We start from the raw sequence: 19,659 nt of genomic DNA, 5'->3' as shown, positions 1-19,659 counted from the left end.
TTGTTATTTTTTTCTTTGAGCTAACCCTAGCTCAGCTCGACATCAAATCGTTAAAAACATATGAATGCGAATTTAGCTTAAAGAACATTAATCGCTCAAGAAATTGATTCGAATTTTGGATCTGATTGATATATATAAGCCGAGATACGTGCCAAAATTTTGTATTGAAATTTTTTCGAGCCGATTTTAAGCCTGCCCCAACTCTGCTCGAAATCAGATTGTTAAAAATTAAATATGTTTTCTATCCTTCTGAATTTTAGTTTTCATTTTAATAGAATTTTACTATCATAATTACACCAAAACATGTTAATAAATTTTTTGTACTATAATAAAATTAATATTATTCTATTTTTTTAATTAATTTAAATTTATAACATATATAACTATCAAAGTTTAGATATTAATTTCATTTTATAACACCGTAATATCGTACATTCCATGGTGTTCTTGAGAACTAATTTATTTTGTTTTTTAGTAAGTTAAGCAAATAAATTTCGATTTTTTTTTAAATGTAGTCATATAAACCAACTAAACTTTTAACAATAAAAATTTCAAATAATCAAACAAATCAAAATATAAAACGAACTAAACATTTAAAGGGGCATATCATATTCCCCCTTAATCCACCATATCAGAAATATTATAACTTGGTCAAACACTTCATGGTGACAACTCATCTACAAGTAACAAGATTATGATAATAACATGATGACATAGTCCAGATAACTCATTAACATCTCCCCTCTTACCGTTACTATCAACAATGCTACCATTATTATCTTATTGTTTAGTGTGGCTATTTCATTATCAATATCATCATCATGTGATTTAATTTTGTTGAATTCTTAAATAGAATGTCTAGAATGAGAGAAGAGGAGGTGAAAAGAAACAGAGAGAAGAACAACTGTCTACCAGAGTTAAGACAAAAATGAGCATAATGATGATGAGAAAGATTAGAGGGTGATTTTCTTTCCCTGTTTCAATGATTGGAGAGGAGAGATATCGTTTGCCTTTAATGCCAAAAGGACTGGCCTTTATAAGATAACATATTTATATCTATATCATTCCTATGTCTTTATGCACATATAATCGTCTTTAATAATCATATACCCACTAAAGTTAAGATCTTGGAGAAATCCTCAACTTCATTGCTATATACCGGCATACTCAATCCTTCGCACTCGACCTAGCAAATGAGCCACCTTATGCTTTGAATCATCTTTTTTTTTAATCCACTTCTGACTTAGTACGCTCGACTAACTTCCATTGATGTATGAACCAAGAGCTATCTAGTCTCAATTGGTCGGAATAGCCGCTTGATCATACAAATATGTTAAATATTCAATAAAATATAATATGTTTTTACATATACATGTATTATAAGAAAATATACAAAAATAAACAATAAAAAATAAAAATAATGACAAATAGCCGCTAAAATACCCAAAAAGTTCTGTTCACGGCTAAAGAAAGGCTAGACACATCACAAAGCACTATATACAGAGATGTCAAAACATAAAATCAACAATATTCTAGTAACAAAAAAAAAACAAATTTTTTTATAGCATTGTAACAAATCATTCTATAGAGATCTGCAATTAATTATTTCTCTCTCACTCTTAATTTTAGATGGCATAAGGCTGAACAGAAAGCAACAATTTACAGTATAATTATCTGCAACAAAAATACAGAATACAAACCTCACAGTTCTTACTCAAGCCTTCCGATACAAATATAGCTCTCTCAGGTGCTAAATACATGCAGATTATTACCTTCCTTATAGCTTACAACAATCATTATAATTTACAAAATTTTTACATTGAAAGTTAAGACAACAATTAAACTACCAAAGGCAAAGGGCAAAAAACTACTGGACCAAGCCGTAGGAGATGCATACCTTCAGTTAACCCAGAAATAGTAAAAACGGTGTTGGAGAAGAACGTAACGAAGAGGGCCCAAGTCAAATATATTAACATGATTTTATCCACACTGGAAAGAGCTGTTAGAAGGAACAATATTCTTGGGTGTCCTCATCGCAAATTGAAAAGGTGAAAAGAAGCAATCAGATTCAATTAACATATATCTGACAAAAAGAAAGGAGATTTTAGGCTGTGCAATGGTGAGCTTTCTTAAATTGTAGATCCTGCAGCTTCTAGCTTTGGGATAGTGGATCATAATCAAAAGCTTCACCAGCTTTAACAAATCTTCCCTTCACACGCCTTCTAGAGTCCGCCCTGGTTTTGCGAGAGGCATACCTTATTTTCTTCTCAAACCTGATAAAATTGTAGAAAGATGAATTAATGAAGAGTAAGGAGGCATTTGTGAGAAGTGGTACAGTACAGCATAAGATAGGTGTTAAAATGAAGTAGGAATCAAGGACTGTTCTTTCATACGGTTATTTTACACAACATTCTTACGCCGTTATAATTTTTGTTATTTTCCATACATTTTTATGATGCAAAGTGAATACCAAAAATAACTTGCAAAAAATCAACTTTTCCAGCATAAAAATCACAACAAATTTAATAGATATTCTCAGCCATTAAAAACGGGCTCATAAAGGTTTAGGAGTTTAACGAATTTAGTGTTACATGGTTAGATAAAGAAATTGATTACAACAACAACGATGACGACAAAGCTCTTTTTCAATAGAACAATGATAAACATGATTTTTTCTATTGTTTTCAAGCCATTTGATTATATTGTAACTATAGTACCTCTCGCGAACAATAATGACCTAGTTGTAGAATTATATTGAACTCTTTGAAGATGGTTATATCATGGAATATTCAATCACATGGAATTGCCTCGATGAAAGCTAGCACAGAGGTGATCAAAGCCACAGGAACATATCATCTAAGAAACAGGTTTTTCAAACATATTGCTTATGTTTTAGCACAGCTGTAAATGAACGGTGCACTTGAAGACCAACTCGAACATGGCATGATTAGTACTCGACCAAGTTAGTTCAAATTATTACATAAACAAATCTGAACATTTTTAAAACTGAAAGGTTAAATGAACTAATCTTAAACATGGTTCAACTCATTTATTTATGTTTACATATATACTCGTTTGCTATTCAATAAATAACCTGTTAATGTTTATTATAAATTCGATGATGGCCATATTAATTATGATATATTATTTAAAAAAAATTAATTAACAATAATTTTTTTAGTTATATATTTAATAGTAATATATTATAATTTAATATCAATATGTATATTAATTTATATGATTTCTTTTTATTTCTTTATTTCAATGAACTAGTTTATTAAATTTATATAATTTAATTATCAGAAAATTTACTTGATCAATTAATATAAACAAAGTTAAGTATGATTATTAAAAAAATTAAACAAGCCAAAAATCAACATACATGTGAAAACTCGGCTCGAGCTCTAGCTGAACACAAACAACTTATAATATGACAAAGCTAAGTCCAATCCATGACATGCTCTGCTCAACTCGGCCCGATTACAGCCCTAAGTTTTAGTTCCAATTGTTTACAAACAAAATATTTTAAATTAGTTATAGATAGCATACGAATGCATTCTTCATGGATCAAATCAATATTGAATCTTCGTACACATAGCCAAAAATGCTCCAAATGATCACGAGACATTCCATCTCTAGTTAAAAAGTGTTGTAAATGTGTTCTGTCCTTGAAAGAAATTCAATAAAGCTCACCTAAATGCATCACATGTGTTGCATAATAGTAAATTATTTTCCATTTTCTCAACATTGACCACTCTTCAAAATTAGCCTATCTATAATGTAAGGCTATGTAGGGGGGTGTAAACAAACCGAACACAAGCGAGCTCATACTCAACTCGAGTTCAGTTTGTTAAAAAATATTGTTGTTCGGGTTTGGCTCGTTTATATTTCGAATACAAAAAAATTTGTTCGTGTTCAACTCGTTTGTTTAGTGAGCAGAACACGAGCTGTTCGCGAATAAAGAGACGCATTGACAACCCTAGTCATGCATACAGCCGTTTGGGTGGAAAAGAACTCGACTTGTTAAAAAATATCATTGCTCGTGTTTGGCTTGTTTATATATCGAGCTCAAAAATTTATTCGTGTTTGGCTCGTTTACTTATCGAGTCTAACAAGAGCTATTCACGAACAACAAGCTATTTTGACAACTCTAGTCGCACAGCCGTAGAATGTTAAGCGTAGGGCAAGACTTAAATCTTGTTATTTATATGAAAATATTCATTCAAATAGAATTTAATTTATTTTTATTCTTATTTAATTAGTTATTTTAAATGATTATAAATCTTTGTGGCTTTATAGTCAATTAAATTATTTAAAAATAATACTCATTAATTATATGTATATATAGTTAAATTATTTTGAGTCAAACACGAACAAAACTTTGTTCGTGCACAGCTCCTTTATATATTGAGCACAAATAAATTGTGTTCAACTTGTTTGCTTAGAAAATGAATCGAATACGAGCTACTTAACGAGTCGAACACAAGCTGTTCGCAAGCAACGAGCTATTTTGATAGCCTTGGGGCTATGGCTATTTACATCAAATCCTTCTGAGACTTTCTTATGGGGTGCACCTTTTCAGACTTCAAACAGACCGAGCATGCTAAAGGTCAAAATCAGGTTTTGCAATAAATCACCGGGTGTTAAGAGAAAAAATACATTCTCTCCTATGTAAAAGTAAATCCAAAACAATATGCATGCATATTGCTTTCTCGGTTGTAATGTGGCCTCCAAATGTTCTACGCCATTTATGTTTAGTTTATTTGGAAAAGAAAAAAAATCTGATAAATTATATATAATCCAAACTCATATTCATGCACACAAACACAAATTACATCAACCTGCTTCCTCATTCTAACTCTACATAACAAGAGGAACAACAATTATTCAACCACGTGTAGTTCACTTTTTAAAAGTTAAATTAGTGATATCTTTTCTGTGATATCTTTTCGAAAAAAAAAACCTAGGAAGACTTGGGCTTATTATATTAAAAATGATCTTAATTTAATAGAACTAAATCAAAATATGACACTAAATAGGACGCAATGAGACTAAATAGGACGCAATAATAGGACGCAATGAGAAAAAGGATTCATGTAACCGACCCCACGTAGTGGGATTAAGGCTTTGTTGTTGTTGTTGTTGTTGTTTTCTGTGATATAAAAGATTTGGATGGTAAAAATGTAAAAAAAGTAAAGTTCAGGTGTTAGATATGTAAAGACATAGGAATTGGGTGGGATGTATGTAAATGCTCCTAAACAACACATTGCTATCAACAAGTACTAATATGAAAGGCCCTTTCATGCAACTCAGGCTTGGACAACTAGCAAGCCGAATTATATAAATGGACTCAAAAAAAAATGATGATGAAAGGCAGGAAAGGACAAGATATTCTTTCACGCATGATGGTGGATGGGAGAACAAAGACTCACCTATCGAGAAGATGTGCCTCGCACTTCTCTTTCCAATACAAAAGCTGGCATTCTCTCTTTCATCAAACCATGCTCATATCCAAGCCCCATGAAATACATAGGTTAGCTAAATCAAGCCCAAACTCAAGTCCAAAGACAAGCCTAAAGTCTGATCTAAAGTTTTTGAACTCCTAATTATGCCTTGGAAACCAATTGGGTGCATAGCACGTATAAGGCTATATAAAGGGTACAAGATGACTAAACTCAATTTGAGAGGATTTTAATTTTTTGAGAGAAACAAATCATGCTAGGCCCATGTTAATGAACCTAACCCAGCCCTGAGGATCAAGAGGTAGGACAATTGTCCCTATGTTGACCAACATAAATCCTTAATGAACCCACAAGACCAAAAAATGGTTTGCCGATGTCCCCTGCATTGCTTTAAGCTTTCAAAAATCCAGCATTATTCCTTCAAAAATTCCTTAACATGGATCGAGGTTATTTAAAGTCTTGGTGGGTACAATTAGTATAAATTTATTACTATACCCTTTTTGTTAGCCTAAGTCAATGGACCACACTTCAAACATTTATAAGTCAATATGGTCAGTTGTTGAACTATTAAAGTTCTTGTTAACTTCTGATCTAACTAGCCTAATCAAATTAAGTGATTAAGTCAGTAAACAGTCAATTGAACCTAACCTAATTGAACTTTGATACACTGGCCACCCAAATTCAACTTCAATCATAATAAAATTAGAGATGTCAAAAAATTACACAACCTGAACCCAGCTAAAAAAAATTTCGAATTTGGGTTCAACCCTAACCCTTGCTATTCAGAAAAAGTTTAGTCAAATTACAGACCCAAATACTATTTAGGTTGAGCTCAGGTTGACTTTAATAACCCTAAATTCCTATACTATTCAAGCTTTGTTTATGTGAGTTTGGGCTAGGTCAATTGGGTTAAATAGGCCATATCCAAGTTAATTGGGTCAAGCTGACAAAAAAATGTTATGATCAAGATAATAAATGAGCTAAATAGTTTAGGTTTCGATTGAGCTAGATTCAAGTCAAATATTTTGACCTATATAATAAATTGGATAGGTTTGAGTCAAGCATATTCAAGTCAGGTCAACTTTAGGAACTAGTAATAACAAACCAAATTGACACCCCTAGCATCGATTGATTTATAGAAAAATCATAAACAAACGCCATTTGCAATTAAAGGATTTGGCAGAGATCTGAATAAACATAAATTCTTGGGTCCAACACTAGTTAATTTACCTGATTATCATTAATAAACCCACAATCAAGTCTGAATAGATAAATCAAGTATTGTGGTAAGCTTGATGGAAATATCGGGATCTAAAGTGGTATTATTTGATTTATTTAATGCTAAACTATCATTGACCTAACCTAAAGGCCTAGACTTAACCCAAAATATCCCAATAGGTTTCAGATCTCAAAAGAAGGATCTAATCTAAAGACTCAAATAAGGCTATAATCAAACCGAGTTGAGTATGACATGGATTGGACTTTGCTTGGTCAAATCACAAGTTGTTCATATTCAATTCAAGCTCGAGCCAAGCTTTCACATATATATTCATACTTTATTTGCTTCAACTTTTTAATGATCATACTTGATTTGTAGTTGGCTTCTTATATTAATTGAACAACCTACAAATTCGAATGAGTGCTTAATTTTTCATATAAAATTAAAATTTTGATTTATGCATAGTTTTTCATATAAAGCTAATAAACAAGCAAAAATTTTAAATGAGTGCTTAATTTTTATATAAATTTACAAACAAATAATTTATAATTTTAAATAAAGATACAATTGAATAAATTTAAATTAATAACCAGTTAATTTATACCTAGTAAATAAAATAATATATAAGTTGTAAATAATCTTTCGTGAAATTAAATAACATAAATAAGTACTAAAAAGCTACTTTAATGAAATAAAAAATAAGAAAAATTGCATTAAATTTATATACATAGTGATATTAAATTATAATATATTACTACTAAATATATAATTAAATAAGTTATGGTTAATCATTTCTTTTAAAATAATATATCATATAAGTATAGAGCATTTAACAAGTTATTTTGTTGAACAAAAAATACGTTTATTCGTGAACATTGATAAATATGTTGGACTCCGTTCAAATTTGATTTATTTAACATTCAAGCTTTGAAAAAAAGTTCGATTTTTTTTATTTACTAATTTGAATAAACATGATCAAACATTAATCGAACTGAGTTCAAGTTGTTCATCAAGTGCACTAGTTCACTTACAGCCTTAATCATGAGCTAGCTAAAATAAGTTTGAGTGTAAAAAATCAAAATGACATAACTCAACTTATATAATTGGATTTAAGAAAGAAAGATTGACATAATAACAAAATGCTAATGCTTAAATTAGAGTTAAGTTTTACTAAAAATACACCCAGCCACCTCATCATGAGCTAGCTAAAATAAGTTTGTGTAAGAAATCAAAATTACATAACTCAAATTATATAAATGGTTTTAAGAAAGAGAGATTGACATAATAACAAAATGCTAATGCCTAAATTAGAGTTGAGGTTTACTAAAAAGACACCTATCCACTTCATCTTTGTTAGTCGGCCCTATTGCCAGTTGAGAAAAGTACATAATTAGGCTCACCTCTCCACTATCTAAAACCTAGCTAAACCCTTATGAATAAGGAGTTGATAGTCACCATCCAAACAAGAATAACACATAAGAGCAGCTTTAAGAGAGGCATGTGTTTCCCCTAAATTTTAAATATGTATTTATATATAATAGATAAATAACAACATCCCTCTATTATTTAATGTTTTTCAATATAAATATTCAATTCATGTCTTCTCCTCAATAGATAAAAAAACTTAATTTATGCCCCTACAAAAATTGTGAAAATCAGATCGGATATCGAACCGGAAAGAGAGGTTTAAGGTTTAATCGAGGTTGAACCAGATAACATAATAAATATTAAAACTATTTTAATATAGTTTAAATAAAATAATAATTATATATCAATATTCTTTTTTTCATTTCAATAATAAAAATTTAATTTAGAACAACACATTTGAATAGTTTGAATAACATTATAAATCAAAATTTTGGGACATGACATTTTCTCCCTTTTAATTCACATATCTTATTTATAGTCATCCTATCAAAATCAAATGGGTTAAAAGTGAACAATAATTGAAACAGTTTTTTAAAAATCGGACCGATTCGTCAGCTCAACTCTTATTCTAACGTATCAATCTCAGTCTTATGCAGAAACAATTTTGAGCTTGAACCAAAGTGGTTGAAAGACCAGTACACGTTTGGACTAATCGAACTTGTTGGCCTTACATGATTTTTAAAAAAATGGTTCCTACATTATGAATCATTTTGGCTCCATAATTAGCATCCAGTTATCAAGCTAGCTCCCAAGTAGATGAGATATAGTCCTAGCCATATGCACCAAGGAAGCGAATATCTTATATAAGAGCTTCGCCCAAGAGAGAAGATCCTTAAATGAGAGATTAGAACAATTATGTTTGTATGTATATTGATGATGAATTATGCCATTATAAAGCCCCATTTTCCCACTACTCAAAGGATCTATATATGGACATAAGCAGAAAGCTTGCAAATCCAAATAACAAAATCCTACAAGAGTAGCAATCAAAGCTCCTCATCAAACAACAATGATGAAGGCAAAAAATAATAAAAGTCTCATATTAATGTCTCTCAAATAAATTAGGAGTCAAACTACAACAAGAATTCCAACGAATGGACACAACCCCAAAGTATGAGGTCAATAAATGACGCAACATGACAAACTTACAAAAACTTGACTAGAAAAAGTAGTTGGAGTTGACTCTATTATCATTTGGGTCAGATTGGGATCTAAGGTTCAGACTTGATTATTAAATGAGTCAAGTTGTAATAGCATATAATCAACTTGAAATTGACTTCATTATTTGAGTTACTTTTGAAAAGCTAAGAAAATATATATAAATAGGCATGTATATTATTAGGTTAAACAAATTAAATTGACGTAAATTAGGCTATGTTAATCTAAAAAATAGCACGATCCATAAGATTAATGGGTTATACAATCAAACTCCAGCAGTCAGATTCATGCCAAACATTTTGACTTATATGGTAAATGAGTTGTGCCTGGTTAAAATTCATGTTGGATCAACATTGAGTCAAACTTAAATCCAACCTGTCAAACCGAATTGACACCCTAATCCAGGCACAAGTTTGGATGATATTGATCAATTTAACTCTCCAAAAAACTTTAATTGCCAAGTTAAGAAAAATTCCACCATAAGCTTTAACCAGTCAAACCACAAAGTAAAGAGAAAAAAAGAAAAGGTGAAAAAGAACAAAACAAAAAACAAAGGTCGAGCCAAAGTGCTTCTTATTTCAATAAGTCCAATGGAAGTAATGATTTCTAAATTTTTTGGTTTGATAAGCTTTAGTAGTCCGAATAAAAATTCTTTGAAAGATCAACAAGACTATTGATGAGTCAAAGAAATCATCTGACGTATCAGGTTCCTAAGTTAAACCCATGGTCCGGAATAATTCAAACAACTCCCATTCGATTGTCCCTCAATGATTTTTGACAACCAAAAAACAACGAGATAGGAAGTAAACTCAAAATCAAATCTCAATTAATCTCATAAAATTTAACTGGGTTTGGATTAAAAGAACCAAACTTTCCTCGAATGGATCAAAAGCTAACTGTAGGTTACTATCAAATCCCAAATAAAACAACATTGAAATCCCAAATAAACCAACATTGAAGACAACCTAATTCAACATAGATCACTGGTAACCCAAAATTTCATTTGTGCTAAGATAGTGGTTAACTGATTTGTAGAAACCTCATAATAGAACTCAATTTACATTCATAGACCGCAATAAATGAATTTAATTAGCATAAATTGATGGGTCTACGCTTAACTAAATCTACCAAATTTTCCTTAATAGACAAATTCAAGTATGATTGCTTAATCCATAAACTCACTAGAACATGAAGGATGCTAAGGTTCTCATTTGATTCAACTAATAGAACCAATGCATCATAGATCTAAGTGCAATACGTGTCTCAGTGCTTTCTACCAAAAATTACAATGTAGTTTACACAACAAGGTTAAGCACGCCTCAGTTTGTTGAGGGGTTCTTTAATTTTTCTTAAGCTAAAATATAATGTAAAATATACCCTAACTATTAACCCTCATGCCTCGCACACATGCCATAAAAAAATAAATAAATAAGATATTCATAAAAAAAAATTATGTATTTGAACTTCTTAAACATCAAACTAATCATTATCTTAAAATTTAATTAATATTTTTAATGACTATTATTATTTATGAAAGAGAGATTACTAAGATTACATATGAGAAGGGATGAGAGGGCATGCATACAACTGAGGTGAGGCAAAGAAATTATAATTCATTATGGCAATGATTCTAATGAAAACCCATTAAGTGATGTCAATTTTTTGAACTTAAAGTATTGATGGCTCGTTATATTCTTATTTAGTAAAGGATATTATATTTTAAAGAGAGACTTACATTAAACTTAATTTGGTTATTATATTATTATTTTATAATATTCGTTAAAATGTTAACATGTTACTGCATTTATCTTTGCTAATTTTAATATTTCATTATATTATAATTTCATGAATTGATATCAAAATGTTAATATGTTACTTCTTAATCTACCGAATTAATTATTTTTATTTTGTTAGAATATTGATCTGTTACTTTTTAAATTGTTAAAATGTTAAGATCAAAATATGCTACATTTTACTTCAAAATTTAAAGCTTATACAAACTTTATCCTTTACAAATTTTTTTAAATTTAAGGCTCACGCCTCATCTTATGGATGAAAAAAGCCTTGATAATCAATTGTACAATTTTAAACTTTGAACCTAAAAATTATCATAGATCCAACCTCAATCAACTTTGATGATGAAGAGTTAAATCTTAAAATGCTAAGCCAAAATTAATGTAGAGGTTTACAAAATTACCATATTCACTGAGCAAAAGAGTCATGCTAACCTCAATTGAGTTGGGATTCCACAAATTGATACTAGAATTGATTCTCTCACAGGTTAGCATAATTATTAGACCAAATTGAACGTCAAATTTGCACAGGTACGGACTAAAATCCAATCAAGCCATCAGTCAATCCACAAAAGATCAATTGAATTAAAATTTATAAATTAAGGGAACTTGGAGCTTGCACACCTTAAATTTGTTACAACTATATTTGGCCACACCAATTTATATCAGGTAGTTCCAATTAGGCTTTCAGTGGAAATTGGGTTCATCTTAACTCAAAAAGCAAGATAAAACAGAACTCAAGTGGATTAAAATCATTAAACCCTAAAGAATCTTCTTCAATTGTGTGCATCTGTCAAAACCGAGAAAAGACTGGCTAATATTATCTTCCCAACTCAAACTGCCAATATTCATCGGAACAACCCTTGTTAGCTGTCTCTCGTGACATTTAATGGCAAGAGTTTCACTCCTACAAGTCACCATCACATTCAAGAAACCTTCACATATTCACACATAAAAGCCCTCTATGATCTATGGAATGACTTTGGACCTTTGTACCCAATGGTTAGCGGATAAAAATTCCTTCTACTATAGGTAACACATCATTTCGGGGGGAAAAGATCTTGTTATTGGAAGCAAGGTCGAAAAGCTGATTGAGGTCTCATCAGAGTTGACTAAGGTTGTCCAAAACATGTTTAACCTCATAAAATCAAGTTTAAACCAGTTGATGTTCCAATAATAAATGGCACCCATATGTTTGTTCTTTTGAGCATATGAACTCTCATCATCTAAAATTGAGAGGAAGATTCAATAAAAACTTTGCTTGTCCATTCCAAATCACTTGAATAAGACATGGATACTATAAGTTAAAAGAGGAGAAAGAAGGGTAGAAACCCAAAACAATGGGTATGATTCCTCAAAATATGGGGAAACCATCCATCTTAATCAAAAAGAAAAGCTAGCTGGCATTTCCCCAACATTAAAGTTATTTGTCACTAAATTATCGAAGCAGATAGCTTTGCAAAATCGCTAGAGAAAATAGACATCCTAAATATTAATATTTCCAATTCATGAAGTACGCAGAAGTATGAAAAGAATAGTAAGAATACTCATAAGGAATATAAGAGGCTAACAGATAGCCTTATGAGTACCTAAGAGGAATTTGCAGCTGCCAAACATGACAATAATAGGGACGAATGCAAAGTGGACAATAGAATCACGAAATGACGAATAAAACAAAAAGGTGCAACAAAATTACCTTTAGGGTGCTATATTCATGATGTTTTTTTTCCATGTCTTTAAGCAAATAAATTGCACTTTTAAGAGCTAATGTGCCTTTAGCATTGGTACTGTAGTGGAAGAAAACCTCCCAACCATGAGTATGCCTCCTCTATCAACTTATTCATTTGTTTTTATATTACCATTTATTATTAATTTAAAACAAGCGTACAAGTGAACCACATAAAGAAGAAAAGACACGAGAAAGTCAAGATAAGAAGTAGAGATAGCGATTGAAGGCCTTAACAAAGTATTAAATTCTGAATTCAAATGTGAATGATAAAAAGGCACATCACTTACTTGCGTGCTTTTTTCTTTTCTTTGTAACGCATAACAGCATTACCCCTGTTAGCTGCCTGAATTGAGATATCAGAACTGGTCGGATACCATGGAGATTCACCCATAAGAAGCATTGAAGACATCCCACAATCTCCATAGTCACCAGCACTGCTTTCTCCAGTTAAACTAGAAAAAGTATGGGACAGGCTGGAATGAGCTTGCCTTGCTGAAATAGACATGTTATATTCTGTTTTTCCACCTTGGCTTGGCATCACAGAATCAGCTGACATAGCATTGCTGCTTGCTACTTGCATGGATTTAACCTGATTAGCAGATGATGCCTAAAAAGGAGAGCACTGTTAGCATAATCATCCTAAAAAGAAGTTATCCATAGGAAAAAAGGAAAAAAAATTACAATAATTAACCTTGCAATACTAAGTTCATGCTGCACATTTTATGAATCAGCAGGTTCAGCATACAGTTTCAATCAACTTTAAAACAAAACGATTTGGAAGTGTGGAGAAGTATATCTTCACAATGTGCTTTTATGGATGAACGAAACAAGTGGGAGGTAAGTTTCCTCCCACAATGCTGTGAAACTTGGACGGACTCTCTCATACAATGGTTAGCGACACACATAGGCCAGCCACACCAAACACACCCTTAACAAATGTAAATACAAATTTCCTTCCAAAAAAGTTCAACTTATTAACTTTTGCGAGTACGATAAAATTAACAAATGCATTGTTTACAGAGGACCATCCATATAGAGCATATGCATACGAACAAGAAAAAGAACATAAATAATAAAAAAAATTATTGAAATTATGCATATATGCTAGTCTCACATAAAGATTACAGTAAACAAATGCAATAATGAAGGTGAAGCGAACAACTTCAACCTTTTATTACTCTATATGCTTTTAAGTCATACAAAGAATAATCAACATCCGTCTGTATGGAGTCCATCTTATGGTGCTGCACAATATGGCTTTATTAAATTCAAGTGAAGGAAATTGGTTGATCATGAATCTATAGCAATTAACTTGAATTATTCAGCGCTTTTTCCATTTTGTTTGACTCAAATCCCCAGTTTTCGAATGCAATCTACATAAAAGCTTATCTAATTTCTACTTAAAAAAGTAGATGCAGAAAAGCCCTTCTGATTAACAAGAAAGGCACAGACTATCCATATAAGAACCAACTAGCAGATCAAACAGTTCGACCACTGAAGTATGCAGGCTCAAATAAAGTTACAATATCAAGCTCTGCATAATCACGATAGCCAAACCTGCAGCATAGATGATGGTCACTAACCCAAAGGATAAAATTCCTGGCGCAGAAGCAAAACAAGGAAAACAAAAAACATATAAAAGCTAGCAGAAACTATTATACGTGAAAATTACAAGAATGAACTTCCAAGCATAACCTCAAAAAGAATTTGTAATAACTTTCTATGGTTTGCGCCATTTGTGAAGAAAAACATTTTCATAGTCAACTTTTCAACTTTTACAAAAATAGGGCACTTAAGAACTCAAATAATTTTCTAGCACTCCTAAATTTACCAAGGTTGCATCAAACCCCATAGATTCACCAATAGTAAAACAAAGATCCGGTAATTTTATCATGATTGTGTAGAATCCTGATGATTTTTCAAGGATTTTAACAAAAGGGTTGGACCAACCCTTATAACTAACCTAGGCAGTGCTATTTTACAAAAGCACTGTTCCTGTAAAGTTATAGGAAAATATTGATCTTTATTTTGACCAAAACAAAAAAAAACAAGCTCGTCACAGTGAGATCCTACTGGTAGGTCATTGAGCAGAATCCCAGTAATTTCCCAAAATATTTTATAAAAGATCACGGGTTCCAGGTCTGGCATAGGCTAGCCGGCATTGTCCCAAAAAGCTTGTAGGTGTTTATGCTCGATGATATTACACGACTGATGAGGATATGGAATTGGAGAACAAAAAAATATTGTAGAGAGTTCAAGTTAATAAGACAATAGAGTTGAGTGTCCTAAGTTAATTAAACAATAGGGTTTTGAGCGTCCTTGTTTATAAGAAATGTCAAACTAAAGATTACTTCAGTAAATTTGGAAAAAATCAACCTTCGACATAATTAGGTCAACTACAGGGAGTATTATACAAACTTTATACGTTAATGCAGTAAAAATAAATTCTTAATCAATGGGAAAAATATTCACACGCAAGGGAACAAAGTTATGTCCTTCACAAATGGACCGATACGTTGAGCATTACAAACATTCCCAAAGCAAATATGATAATTTCTCAATCAATTTAACATCAAAATTAACGCACAATGGAACCGAATTATTCTCATCTCTTTTGTCAGTGGGGACTTTTTTAACTTTTTATTTAATGCATATGACAGCATTCATGCATGATTAACTAGTTTAAAGATATTCTTTAATAATACGACATGGGATCTTCACTCATAATCCAATGATTAACAAGCAGATAAAAAAAAAAAAAACAGGTAATGAGAAGCCATCTTTTAGCGTTTCATTTTTCCAACATCCTATGCAAAATGCCTCCAAATAGGAGGGTAAGTCTACTTATGAAGATGATAATAATGTTCACCCACATGTGAAAAGTAATAATGCAGGCACGACAGAATTTTAGTGTAGTCATAGTGGAATTTGCAGACCCACATTGACAAAACTGATAAATACTAAAAACAGGTCAAATCCTCGGTCAGGCCTAAAGAAAGGATGTCCCTCCAATGTGAATGAGTGGTGTTAATTAAAACAATGACAGCAACCTATTATTAATAAAACAACGCTACAGAGGATTTCTAGAATTTACCTCAGCAACAAATTCACCCTGACAGTTGGAATTAGCAGCAGAGTTCTCCTTCATTTCAAAAAGGCAATCAATCCCGACATCCTCGAATAGATGCTCTGAATGTGCATGAGATGCACCAAAAAGTTCCTCATAGTTCTCAAAAGTTAATTCATCTTCTACGTCAAAACCATCATAGAAATCTTCACAATTTTCCACATTCTTAGTTGTACCATCATTAGACTACATGATTCATTGAAAACAACTGAGCGTCAGTGAATGCACAATCATGCCATAATAAGTTTCATAATGTTCAGGCTTGGATATGCTTCATAATGTTTAGGCTTGGATACGTTTCACAAGTTTCATAATGTTTAATATTTTGTTTACAAGCACTTTTTTCCACAATACAAATCAGAATGCTTATCCATATCGGTGTCAACCGTGTAGAAAGTTTCATGATGTAAAGTTGCTTTTCATTTTCTTTTGATGCTCAAGATACTTATGTTCAAGAAATAGAATACAAAACAATTCATTGAAACTTCCTTTGAAAATCAAAATGAACATAAGGAAATATAAATGAGAATCAACTGAATTATATAGTACGAGAGCAGCCCTAAGATCCTTGTGTGCATGGATTGAGCATTTTATAAAACAAGTAGATACAAATTAATAATAAAAATTTGGTACTCCATGACATAATTACATAACATTCATGGAGTGAATGGCCATTCTGGAACTGTGCAATTCATCATGACTGATGGGTAAGTCATAAAAGTAGTCTCAAAGAAGCTCCTGAACATGACCTTCGTCATGGCTCAGTTCCTGCTGCTTGGGGAGGTGCCAAACTATCTAAGGAGATCACTATGCTAGAAAATTACTCCATAATTGTTAATCAAACGGATGCAGAAACATCTGTAGACTTTCAACAACTGTAGGAAATTATGAAATGGTTACAAAAATGCAGCATTAGGGAGCTTATGACCATAAAGAGGGCAACTTTTGTGCTGACTGGCTTGATATTCATTAATTCGGATGTTTCTCTAAGATTTTCTTGTCGAGTTTTGTCTGAATGAATCATTTTGATCGAGTACTACCTAAAGCATACAGTTTTCGATACCTTGGATACACATACTTAATTTCTGGCTTTCACCTTCTCTGTGCGAAGGATAAACCAATATGAAGTCTTAAACAAAAGGAACTTTAAGGAGCAAGCTCAGACAAATGATATACTGAATAGGAGATATTGTTTCAAACTAAAACTGCAGAGATTTGATGCACCTTTGGTGTTGTTGAATCAATAGAATCGGTTGGATGATCAGTACTGCATAGCATAGGAGTTGGAGTAGCTGTAGAAGAAGTAAAGTGAACATCTGTAGTTTTCACGATCTTCACGTCATTCATTTTGCATATATCTGCCATATCAGAAGTACTCTGCCGTAGGGGTCCCAAATAAGTGCTGGAAAAGTTCTCATTGATGCTCATTAAGCCCATTATTCCCTGCTCACAGCTAGAATCTATTATTTGAGGAAATTCCAGAACGAAGGGCCATATTTTGGCAAGCTCTGCTGCTGATGGACAGCCGGAGTAGAAACTGATTGTTAGCCTTTTATGTTCTGAAGATAATATAGAATTCCCATGTCCGTTCCAATCACAATTCTGACAGAGCGAAACACGCTCTTCAGTACACCTAACAGTCGCAGGTTGTGAAAAACATCTATCACATAAAAGACTTCGAGAGTGCCGCCGAGATAGCGCATTTGCAGAATGTACATTGCGATCACATGACAGGCAAAGAGATGCAGCATCGGATCTACAAAATACCATTGATCTTTGCCCTCCACAAAAGTCACAAAGAGAGGCCATCAAAATTTTCCAGAATAAGATGGACAATAGTATAAAAAATCTTAGAATCACTTTCTGATAGAACAGTTCGTGATGGGAAATAGAAAACCCAGGCAAGCCTTCCACAGCATAAAGATAGGAACCTTCAGAGAAAATACAAGTAAGTTAGCACTTGTGGTATAAACAAATTTCTAATGAGAAGGTAAAACCATTTCTACCATCAAAATTCAAATCAAGTTTTATTCCACCAACCGGGACCGTAAAAAAAGCGCAAAGTAAAACAACTTTTCAATCAGGTGCATTTATATTAGATTTGTTGGTGAACTTGTGAGATTCTGATGAAAAGGATACATTACCGCTACCAACTTATTGCAATTAAAATAATACTCCATCAACCAGATTATTAAATACAGAACTCTTCCTAAAGTTCAAAAGAGAAATAAAGTCAAATTACTTTATATAAGTAATGAAACTATGATGGAATCTTCCAGTTAACATTCTGTGGGATAGAAAAAAGGTTCTAAAAAATGTATTTTATGCTTAATCTTTCCAAAATAGCAGGAAGCAGAGAGACTTAGACAAGCTGAAGAAATAATGCAGAATTAAGCTAGATTATTTCCATCTCCAGTCTGATCTTGCACCTGCGATCTTCCATACCTTAAAAGCAGCAATCAATTGATAATTTCAATTATTAAGGCAAATTGATGCACCGTCGAAAAATTATAACGACTGACAGGCAAACTAACAAAAAACGATATCATTTTCCTATAACCCCCTCCGAAGCTCCTCCGAACAAACTACCGTGAAATCTCCATCAACTCGTAAAGAAAAAAAACTTGTAGAAAAAGAACCAGCAAAATTCCAGGCATGAATTGTCCAAACAAAAACATAAAAGTAAAAGATAAAATGAAAGCTGCAGCAAGGACCTTCTCCTAACAGACGAAAACGAAAATAACAGAACCTCCATGCTCCAAATCACTTTTTCTTTAATACTCCAAATCACTTATAAATTTCCAAAAAAAACCAAAAAACAGAGACAAATCGCCTGCTCAAACGCAGCAGAGAAAGAAAGCTAGAATCCGAAATATTTATCGATCACGAGAGGAAAAAAAAAAGAACAGAAAGGACAAGCAAATCTTTAACACCACTACAGAATAGTTACCGATGACGGCTCCGATAATAATGGAAATCACTTCCCTTTTCCTCCCACCTCAGCCCGCCGCTCCAAGTAAAAGCCCTAGCAGGCTAGAATAGAAAGATTGGAGAAACAAGTTGAGCTAAAAAGGAAGGTGGGTATATTCGATTCCCTGCGCCCTAGGTCAGATAGAGGAATTTTGCAGAGAGATAAGAAGAGGAATCAGAGCGAGCAAGCTGGATCCCACGGGGACTACTGGCGAAAAGTTCGAAGGGGATGCTCACTTTTTCGGCCTTTTTAAGGGGCAATTTTGTAGTTTACTGAAACTGGACGGGCTTTTTTGGTGTGGAAAGCCATATGTCCTAAGATCCTGCGCGAACGGCGAGGAATACAAGTAGACTTCGAATAATAATTAAAAAAAAAAACTATGCTGTTAAAATGTTAGTATATTAACAGCTCAAGTTGCTGTATTTGAGAGTTTATATCTTAGAAAACATATATTAAAAAGCTTTTTAATGCGCATATCTGGCTGTGATTTAAAATCTGAAAGGTATTTTATGTTAGAGTTGGATTAATTTTATTTCGTGATAATTTGATCTCCATGATTCTGTAAGATTCTACTGCCTTTAATTTTTTTTTTTTAATTATATGATTTGCCATAATTTATATGTTTATTTTTCAAAAAAGAATTATTTAAATATTAAAAAAATTATTTTGGAAAACTTCATCTTGTATTTTCTTTATTATTATTATATTTGTATGTGTTTAATTACTTAATTATAAGTCTTCATTTTCCCTATACAAAAATGACAGTAAATCC

The 19,659-nt window shown here is 32.2% G+C and overlaps 1 protein-coding gene across 1 annotated transcript; it reads right to left on the bottom strand.

Moving 5' to 3' along the window:
* Positions 1-1,610: 1,610 nt before the first annotated feature.
* On the bottom strand, positions 1,611-19,120 carry LOC110038787 (zinc finger protein CONSTANS-LIKE 10-like). The gene is made up of 5 exons (XM_020743689.1): positions 18,867-19,120; positions 17,141-17,847; positions 15,884-16,102; positions 13,077-13,396; positions 1,611-2,273 (listed from the first exon to the last, which is right to left on the bottom strand). The coding sequence occupies exons 2-5, from the start codon at positions 17,723-17,725 to the stop codon at positions 2,153-2,155; spliced, it is 1,245 nt and encodes a 414-aa protein (XP_020599348.1). The 5' UTR covers positions 17,726-17,847; positions 18,867-19,120; the 3' UTR covers positions 1,611-2,152.
* Between the last annotated feature and the right edge of the window lie 539 nt (positions 19,121-19,659).

This window comes from Phalaenopsis equestris, unplaced genomic scaffold (assembly GCF_001263595.1).
Source record: "Phalaenopsis equestris unplaced genomic scaffold, ASM126359v1 Scaffold233868, whole genome shotgun sequence".
Taxonomy (NCBI): domain Eukaryota; kingdom Viridiplantae; phylum Streptophyta; class Magnoliopsida; order Asparagales; family Orchidaceae; genus Phalaenopsis; species Phalaenopsis equestris.
The sequence above is the reverse complement of the archived record's forward strand: the minus strand, read 5'-3'. Positions and strand labels throughout refer to the sequence as shown.

Excerpts from the sequence above, each read along its gene's own strand:
- LOC110038787 (XM_020743689.1), bottom strand. The coding sequence starts at position 17,725 with ATGGCCTCTCTTTGTGACTTTTGTGGAGGGCAAAGATCAATGGTATTT. Across the intron at positions 16,103-17,140 it reads TTGATTCAACAACACCAAAG|TCTAATGATGGTACAACTAA; the intron begins GTGCATCAAATC and ends TGAATCATGTAG. Across the intron at positions 2,274-13,076 it reads GAAAAGAAAAAAGCACGCAA|GTTTGAGAAGAAAATAAGGT; the intron begins GTAAGTGATGTG and ends CAATTTTATCAG.